This window comes from Oncorhynchus nerka, linkage group LG18, assembly GCF_034236695.1.
Source record: "Oncorhynchus nerka isolate Pitt River linkage group LG18, Oner_Uvic_2.0, whole genome shotgun sequence".
Classification (NCBI taxonomy): Eukaryota; Metazoa; Chordata; class Actinopteri; order Salmoniformes; family Salmonidae; genus Oncorhynchus; species Oncorhynchus nerka.
The window spans coordinates 298,662-307,928 of record NC_088413.1 but is presented as its reverse complement, the minus strand read 5'-3'; the positions used below and the strand labels follow the sequence as shown (position 1 = coordinate 307,928).

The following is a 9,267-nucleotide window of genomic DNA, read 5'->3' as shown; positions in this document are numbered from 1 at the left end:
TGTTGGGTTGTCCAGTAGAACGTCTAGAGGAGATGTTGGGTTGTCCAGTAGAACGTCTAGAGGAGGTGTTGGGTTGTCCAGCAGAACGTCTGGTGGAGATGTTGGGTTGTCCAGTAGAACGTCTGGTGGAGGTGTTGGGTTGTCCAGTAGAACGTCTGGTGGAGATGTTGGGTTGTCCAGTAGAACGTCTGGTGGAGGTGTTGGGTTGTCCAGTAGAACGTCTGGTGGAGATGTTGGGTTGTCCAGTAGAACGTCTGGTGGAGATGTTGGGTTGTCCAGTAGAACGTCTGGTGGAGATGTTGGGTTGTCCAGTAGAACGTCTAGAGGAGATGTTGGGTTGTCCAGTAGAACGTCTAGAGGAGATGTTGGGTTGTCCAGTAGAACGTCTAGAGGAGATGTTGGGTTGTCCAGTAGAACGTCTGGTTCTCTCCGGTTCTGTTCCGTCTGGTTCTGCTGCTAGTCCACTGGTGGAGCTGGGGGATCCTGGTCACGACTCTGTTAAACAGGAGAACAAATACATACAACCATATCAAAACCATCCCTCCATCCACCCTCCTCTCCTCTATCCACCCTCCTCTCCTCCATCCACCCTCCTCTTCTCTATCCACCCTCCTCTTCTCCTCCATCCACCCTCCCCTCCTCCTCCATCCACCCTCCTCTTCTCCTCCATCCACCCTCCTCTTCTCTATCCACCCTCCTCTCCTCCATCCACCCTCCTCTCTATACCCACCCTCCCTCCTCTCCATCCACCCTCCTCTTCTCCATCCACCCTCCAATAGGTTCCTCTATCCACCCTCCTCTTCCTCCATCCACCCTCCTCCTCCTCCATCCACCCTCCTCTCCTCCCTCTATCCACCCTCCTCTTCTCCTCCATCCACCCTCCTCTCCTCCTACACATCCACCCTCCTCTCCCTCCATCCACCTCCTCTTCTCCATCCTCCTCCTCCCTCCCTCTATCCACCCTCCTCTTCTCTTCCATCCACTCCTCCTCTCCTCCTCTATCCACCCTCCTCTCCTCCATCTATCCACCCTCCTCTCCTCCTCTATCCACCCTCTCCATACCTCTGATCCACCCTCCTCTCCATCCTCTATCCACCCTCCTCTTCTCCTCCATCCACCCTCCTCTCCTCCTCCATCCACCCTCCTCCCTCCATCCACCCTCCTCTCCTCTATCCACCCTCCTCTTCTCCTCCATCCACCCTCCTCTCCTCCTTCATCCACCCTCCTCTCACTCTATCCACCCTCCTCTCCTCTATCCACCCTCTCCTCTCCTCCATCCACCCTCCTCTTCCCTCCATCCACCTGTGAGGTCCTAGGTTCTCTATCCACCCTCCTCTCCATCCTCCATCCACCCTCCTCTCCTCCATCCACCCTCCTCGTCTCTATCCACCCTCCTCTTCTCCTCCTGTGATCCACCCTCCTCTCCTCCTCCATCCACACTCTCCTCCATCCCCTCCTCCTCCATCCACCCTCCAATAGGTTCTCCATCCACCTCCTCTTTCTTCCATCCACCCTCCTCTTCTCTGATCCACCCTCCTCTCCTACCTCTATCCACCCTCCCCTCCTCCTCCTCCTCTATCCAGGTTCCCCTCCTCTCCTCCTCTATCCACCCTCCTCTTCTCCTCTATCCACCCTCCTCTTCTCCTCCATCCACCCTCCTCCCTCCTCCCTCCATCCACCCTCCTTCTCCATCCACCCTCCATCTCCTCCATCCATCCCTCCTCTCCCTCCATCCACCTCCTCTTCTCCTCCATCCACCCTCCTCTCCTCTATCCCCCTCTCATTCTCCATCCACCCTCCTCCTCCCTCCATCCACCTCCTCTCCTCTATCCCCCTCTTCTCCATCCACCTGTGAGGTCCCTCTCCTCTATCCCCTCCTCTTCTCCATCCACCCTCCTCTTCTCCTCCATCCACCCTCCCTCTTCTCCATCCATCCATCCCTCCTCTCCTCCATCCACCCTCCTCTCCCTCTATCCACCCTCCTCTCCTCCATCCACCATCCTCTTCTCCATCCACCCTCCTCTACCTCCATCCACCCTCCTCCCTCCCTCCTCCTTCATCCACCCTCCTCTTCTCCATCCACCCTCTTCTCCTCCATCCACCCTCCTCTCCTCTATCCACCCTCCTCTTCTCCATCCACCCTCCTCTTCTCCTCTATCCACCCTCCTCTTCTCCTCTATCCACCCTCCTCCTCTTCCATCCACCTCCCTCCTCCATCCACCCTCCTCTCCTCCATCCACCCTCCTCTTCTCCATCCACCCTCTTCTCCCCCCCTCTTCTCTATCCACCCTCCCTCTATCCCTCCTCCTCCCCTCCATACCTACATTGTGGGTCCAATAGGTTCCCTCCTCCTCCCTCCATACCTAGACTGTGGGGTCCAATAGGTTCCCTCCATACCTACACTGTGAGGTCCAGTAGGTTCCCTCTATCCCTCCTCCTCCCTCCATACCTACACTGTGGGGTCCAATAGGTTCCCTCTATCCCTCCTCCTCCCTCCATACCTACACTGTGAGGTCCAGTAGGTTCCCTCCTCCTCCCTCCATACCTACACTGTGAGGTCCAGTAGGTTCCCTCTATCCCTCCTCCTCCCTCCATACCTACACTGTGAGGTCCAGTAGGTTCCCTCCATACCTACACTGTGAGGTCCAGTAGGTTCCCTCCTCTTCTCCATCCACCCTCCTCTTCTCCATCCACCCTCCTCTTCTCCACCCCCTCTATCCCTCCTCCTCCCTCCATACCTACACTGTGGGGTCCAGTAGGTTCCCTCCTCCTCCCTCCATACCTACACTGTGAGGTCCAGTAGGTTCCCTCCTCCTCCCTCCATACCTACACTGTGAGGTCCAGTAGGTTCCCTCTATCCCTCCTCCTCCCTCCATACCTACACTGTGGGGTCCAATAGGTTCCCTCCTCCTCCCTCCATACCTACACTGTGAGGTCCAGTAGGTTCCCTCCTCCTCCCTCCATACCTACACTGTGAGGTCCAGTAGGTTCCCTATCCTCCTCCTCCCTCCATACCTACACTGTGAGGTCCAGTAGGTTCCTCCATACCTACACTGTGAGGTCCAGTAGGTTCCTCCTCTCCTCCATCCACCCTCCTCTTCTCCATCCACCCCTCCTCTTCTCCACCCCCTCCTATCCCTCCTCCTCCCTCCATACCTACACTGTGGGTCCAGTAGGTTCCCTCCTCCTCCCTCCATACCTACACTGTGAGGTCCAGTAGGTTCCCTCCTCCTCCCTCCATACCTACACTGTGAGGTCCAGTAGGTTCCCTCTATCCCTCCTCCTCCCTCCATACCTACACTGTGAGGTCCAATAGGTTCCCTCTATCTGTGAGGTCCTCCTCCTCCCTCCATACCTACACTGTGGGTCCAATAGGTTCCTCCATACCTACACTGTGGGGTCCAATAGGTTCCCTCCCCATACTACACTGTGGGTCCAATAGGTTTCCTCCATACCTACACTGTGGGGTCCAATAGGTTCCCTCCCTCCATACCTACACTGTGGGGTCCAGTAGGTTCCTCCCTCCCTCCTGTGAGGTCCAGTACCTCCATACCTACACTGTGAGGTCCAGTAGGTTCCCTCCTCCTCCCTCCATACCTACACTGTGAGGTCCAGTAGGTTTCCCTCCTCCTCCCTCCATACCTACACTGTGAGGTCCAGTAGGTTCCCTCCTCCTCCTCCCTCCATACCTACACTGTGGGGTCCAGTAGGTTCCCTCCTCCTCCCTCCATACCTACACTGTGAGGTCCAGTAGGTTCCTCCTCCTCCCTCCATACCTACACTGTGAGGTCCAGTAGGTTCCCTCTAGGTTCCTCCTCCTCCCTCCATACCTACACTGTGAGGTCCAGTAGGTTCCTCCTCCTATCCCTCCATCCATACCTACACTGTGGGGTCCAGTAGGTTCTCCTCCTCCCTCCATACCTACACTGTGAGGTCCAGTAGGTTCCCTCTATCCCTCCTCCTCCCTCCATACCTACACTGTGAGGTCCAGTAGGTTCCCTCCTCCTCCCTCCATACCTACACTGTGGGGTCCAATAGGTTCCCTCCTCCTCCCTCCATACCTACACTGTGAGGTCCAGTAGGTTCCCTCCTCCCTCCCTCCATACCTACACTGTGGGGTCCAGTAGGTTCCCTCCATACCTACACTGTGGGGTCCAGTAGGTTCCTCCATACCTACACTGTGGGGTCCAGTAGGTTCCCTCCTCCTCCCTCCATACCTACACTGTGAGGTCCAGTAGGTTCCCTCCTCCTCCCTCCATACCTACACTGTGGGGTCCAGTAGGTTCCCTCTATCCCTCCTCCTCCCTCCATACCTACACTGTGAGGTCCAGTAGGTTCCTCCTCCATACCTACACTGTGGGGTCCAGTAGGTCCCTCCTCCCCTCCATACCTACACTGTGAGGTCCAGTAGGTTCCCTCCTCCTCCCTCCATACCTACACTGTGAGGTCCAGTAGGTTCCCTCCTCCTCCCTCCATACCTACACTGTGGGGTCCAGTAGGTTCCCTCCTCCTCCCTCTCCATACCTACACTGTGGGGTCCAGTAGGTTCCCTCCTCCTCCCTCCATACCTACACTGTGAGGTCCAGTAGGTTCCTCCTCCTCCATACCTACACTGTGAGGTCCAGTAGGTTCCCTCCTCCTCCCTCCATACCTACACTGTGAGGTCCAGTAGGTTCCCTCCTCCTCCCTCCATACCTACACTGTGAGGTCCAGTAGGTTCCCCCCTATCCTCCTCCAGTAGGTTCCCTCCATACCTACACTGTGAGGTCCAGTAGGTTCCCTCATCCCTCCTCCTCCCTCCATACCTACACTGTGAGGTCCAGTAGGTTCTATCCCTCCTCCTCCCTCCATACCTACACTGTGGGGTCCAGTAGGTTCCCTCATCCTCCCTCCATACCTACACTGTGGGGTCCAGTTAGGTTCCCTCCTCCTCCCTCCATACCTACACTGTGAGGTCCAGTAGGTTCCCTCCTCCTCCCTCCATACCTACACTGTGGGTCCAGTAGGTTCCCTCTATCCCTCCTCCTCCCTCCATACCTACACTGTGAGGTCCAGTAGGTTCCCTCCTCCTCCCTCCATACCTACACTGTGGGGTCCAGTAGGTTCCCTCCTCCTCCCTCCATACCTACACTGTGGGGTCCAGTAGGTTCCCTCTATCCCTCCTCCTCCCTCCATACCTACACTGTGGGGTCCAGTAGGTCCTCCATACCTACACTGTGGGGTCCAGTAGGTTCCCTCCATACCTACACTGTGAGGTCCAGTAGGTTCCCTCCCTCCTCCCTCCATACCTACACTGTGAGGTCCAGTAGGTTCCCTCCTCCTCCCTCCATACCTACACTGTGAGGTCCAGTAGGTTTATCCCTCCTCCTCCCTCCATACCTACACTGTGGGGTCCAGTAGGTTCCCTCCTCCTCCCTCCATACCTACACTGTGAGGTCCAGTAGGTTCTCCTCCTCCTCCCTCCATACCTACACTGTGGGGTCCAGTAGGTTCCCTCGTCCTCCCTCCATACCTACACTGTGGGGTCCAGTAGGTTCCCTCCTCCTCCCTCCATACCTACACTGTGGGGTCCAATAGGTTCCCTCCATACCTACACTGTGAGGTCCAGTAGGTTCCCTCTATCCCTCCTCCTCCCTCCATACCTACACTGTGAGGTCCAGTAGGTTCCCTCCTCCTCCCTCCATACCTACACTGTGAGGTCCAGTAGGTTCCCTCCTCCTCCCTCCATACCTACACTGTGAGGTCCAGTAGGTTCCCTCTATCCCTCCTCCTCCCTCCATACCTACACTGTGAGGTCCAGTAGGTTCCCTCTATCCCTCCTCCTCCCTCCATACCTACACTGTAGGGTCCAGTAGGTTCCCTCATCCTCCATCTATACCTACACTGTGGGGTCCAGTAGGTTCCCTCTATCCCTCCTCCTCCCTCCATACCTACACTGTGAGGTCCAGTAGGTTCCCTCCTCCTCCCTCCATACCTACACTGTGGGGTCCAGTAGGTTCCCTCCTCCTCCCTCCATACCTACACTGTGAGGTCCAGTAGGTTCCTCCTCCTCCCTCCATACCTACACTGTGAGGTCCAGTAGGTTCCCTCTCCATCCCTCCTCCTCCCTCCATACCTACACAGGTCCAGGTTCCCTCCTCCTCCCTCCATACCTACACTGTGAGGTCCAGTAGGTTCCCTATCCCTCCTCCTCCCTCCATACCTACACTGTGAGGTCCAGTAGGTTCCCTCCTCCTCCCTCCATACCTACACTGTGAGGTCCAGTAGGTTCCCTCCTCCTCCCTCCATACCTACACTGTGAGGTCCAGTAGGTTCCCTCCTCCTCCCTCCATACCTACACTGTGAGGTCCAGTAGGTTCCCTCTATCCCCTCCCTCCATACCTACACTGTGGGGTCCAGTAGGTTCCCTCCTCCTCCCTCCATACCTACACTGTGGGTCCAGTAGGTTCCTCCTCCTCCCTCCATACCTACACTGTGGGGTCCAGTAGGTTCCCTCCTCCCCCTCCCTCCATACCTACACTGTGAGGTCCAGTAGGTTCCCTCCTCCTCCCTCCATACCTACACTGTGAGGTCCAGTAGGTTCCCTCCTCCTCCCTCCATACCTACACTGTGAGGTCCAGTAGGTTCCCTCTATCCCTCCTCCTCCCTCCATACCTACACTGTGAGGTCCAGTAGGTTCCCTCCTCCTCCCTCCATACCTACACTGTGAGGTCCAGTAGGTTCCCTCCTATCCCTCCTCCTCCTCCATACCCACACTGTGGGGTCCAGTAGGTCCCTCCCTCCATACCTACACTGTGAGGTCCAGTAGGTTCCCTCCTCCTCCCTCCATACCTACACTGTGAGGTCCAGTAGGTTCCTCTATCCCTCCTCCTCCCTCCATACCTACACTGTGAGGTCCAGTAGGTTCCCTCCTCCTCCCTCCCTCCCTCCATACCTACACTGTGAGGTCCAGGTAGGTTCCATACCTACACTGTGAGGTCCAGTAGGTTCTATCCCTCCTCCTCCCTCCATACCTACACTGTGGGGTCCAATAGGTTCCCTCCATACCTACACTGTGAGGTCCAGTAGGTTCCCTCCTCCTCCTCCCTCCATACCTACACTGTGAGGTCCAGTAGGTTACACTGTGGGGGTCCAGTAGGTTCCCTCCTCCTCCCTCCATACCTACACTGTGAGGTCCAGTAGGTTCCCTCTATCCCTCCTCCTCCCTCCATACCTACACTGTGAGGTCCAGTAGGTTCCCTCTATCCCTCCTCCTCCCTCCATACCTACACTGTGAGGTCCAGTAGGTTCCCTCCTCCTCCTCCCTCCATACCTACACTGTGAGGTCCAGTAGGTTCCCTCTATCCCTCCTCCTCCCTCCATACCTACACTGTGAGGTCCAGTAGGTTCCCTCTATCCCTCCTCCTCCCTCCATACCTACACTGTGAGGTCCAGTAGGTTCCCTCTATCCCTCCTCCTCCCTCCATACCTACACTGTGAGGTCCAGTAGGTTCCCTCCTCCTCCCTCCATACCTACACTGTGAGGTCCAGTAGGTTCCCTCTATCCCTCCTCCTCCCTCCATACCTACACTGTGAGGTCCAGTAGGTTCCCTCTATCCCTCCTCCTCCCTCCATACCTACACTGTGAGGTCCAGTAGGTTCCCTCTATCCCTCCTCCTCCCTCCATACCTACACTGTGAGGTCCAGTAGGTTCCCTCTATCCCTCCTCCTCCCTCCATACCTACACTGTGAGGTCCAGTAGGTTCCCTCCTCCTCCTCCCTCCATACCTACACTGTGAGGTCCAGTAGGTTCCCTCTATCCCTCCTCCTCCCTCCATACCTACACTGTGAGGTCCAGTAGGTTTGCCGGCAGGCGGCGCTGGGGATCCTCTGAGGCTGTTGGGTCTGAGGAGGAAGAGGAGCAGAACCAGAACCATCCAGCCCATCAGAACCACGGGGACAGTCAGGTCTCCACCTCCTACTGAGCCACTGGGTCCTGGTACTGGAGGGCCACAGAGAAAGACAGTCCCGTTAATAACCAAACTGAAAAACAAAGTGTGTATCTCCAATGGAAGTGTTGTTTCAGATCAGTACAAGGCTTAAATGTGGGTCAGTGTGTGGTGAAGAATACATACAGTCCTGAGGACACTCTGTGTCTGTACAGTAGGACTGAGACTGACGTAGCTGGTGGAGAGAGAGGGGGGAGACAGAGAGGGGGGGAGAGGGAGAGGGGGGAGGGGGGAGAACATGAGTTTACAGATCGTGTTGGTTCTGTCCTTATTAGACCAGACAAACAGATAGAGAGAGGCAGACAGACAGAGAGTAGGACAGACAGACAGGCAGGCAGACAGAGAGACAGACAGACAGGCTGACAGACAGGCAGAGAGACAGACAGAGAGAGGCAGACAGGCGGGCAGAGAGACAGACAGGCTGGCAGACAGGCAGAGAGACAGACAGGCAGACAGAGAGACAGACAGACAGGCAGACAGACAGAGAGAGACGGATCTTGTGGTTTTCAATGAATCATTCAATTCCTATGAGATAATGGAAGTAGTCTAGCAGCTCTCGCCCTCTTCAACGAACACAAAACTAGACCTCCGGGATGCTTGGCCTTCTAGACAGAGTTTCAACTAAAAAGCCATATCTCAGACTGGCCATAATAAAATAAAAGATTAAGATGGGAAAAGAACACAGACACTAATGTTGTGGGGTATTGTGATGTCACTATGGGGTATTGTGATGTCACTATGGGGTATTGTGATGTCACTATGGGGTATTGTGATGTCACTATGGGGTATTGTGATGTCACTATGGGGTATTGTGATGTCACTATGAGGTATTGTGATGTCACTATGGGGTATTGTGACTATGAGGTATGAGGAAAAGAACACAGACACTGGACAGAGGAACTCTGCCTAGAAGGCCAGCATCCCGGAGTCTCCTCTTCACTGTTGAGACTGGACAGAGGAACTCTGCCTAGAAGGCCAGCATCCCGGAGTCTCCTCTTCACTGTTGAGACTGGACAGAGGAACTCTGCCTAGAAGGCCAGCATCCGGAGTCTCCTCTTCACTGTTGACGTTGAGACTGGACAGAGGAACTCTGCCTAGAAGGCCAGCATCCTGGAGTCTCCTCTTCACTGTTGACGTTGAGACTGGACAGAGGAACTCTGCCTAGAAGGCCAGCATCCCGGAGTCTCCTCTTCACTGTTGAGACTGGACAGAGGAACTCTGCCTAGAAGGCCAGCATCCCGGAGTGTCCTCTTCACTGTTGAGACTGGACAGAGGAACT

At 55.7% G+C, this 9,267-nt stretch overlaps 1 protein-coding gene across 3 annotated transcripts in view; it reads right to left on the bottom strand.

Annotated features, from left to right (window-relative positions):
* Window positions 1-339: 339 nt before the first annotated feature.
* LOC135561528 (small integral membrane protein 14-like) overlaps window positions 340-9,267 on the bottom strand; it is a 17,508-nt gene continuing 8,580 nt past the window's right edge. For 2 of the 3 annotated variants that reach the window (XM_065003228.1, XM_065003230.1), the window contains exons 3-5: window positions 8,115-8,163; window positions 7,824-7,981; window positions 340-495 (exon numbers count right to left, since the gene is read on the bottom strand). In XM_065003228.1, coding sequence (XP_064859300.1) covers window positions 457-495; window positions 7,824-7,981; window positions 8,115-8,163 — 246 coding nt within the window. In that variant the 3' untranslated portion in view covers window positions 340-456. Of the gene's footprint in view, window positions 496-7,819; window positions 7,982-8,114; window positions 8,164-9,267 lie in introns of all 3 variants that reach the window. The other variant, XM_065003229.1, reaches the window with a different exon arrangement.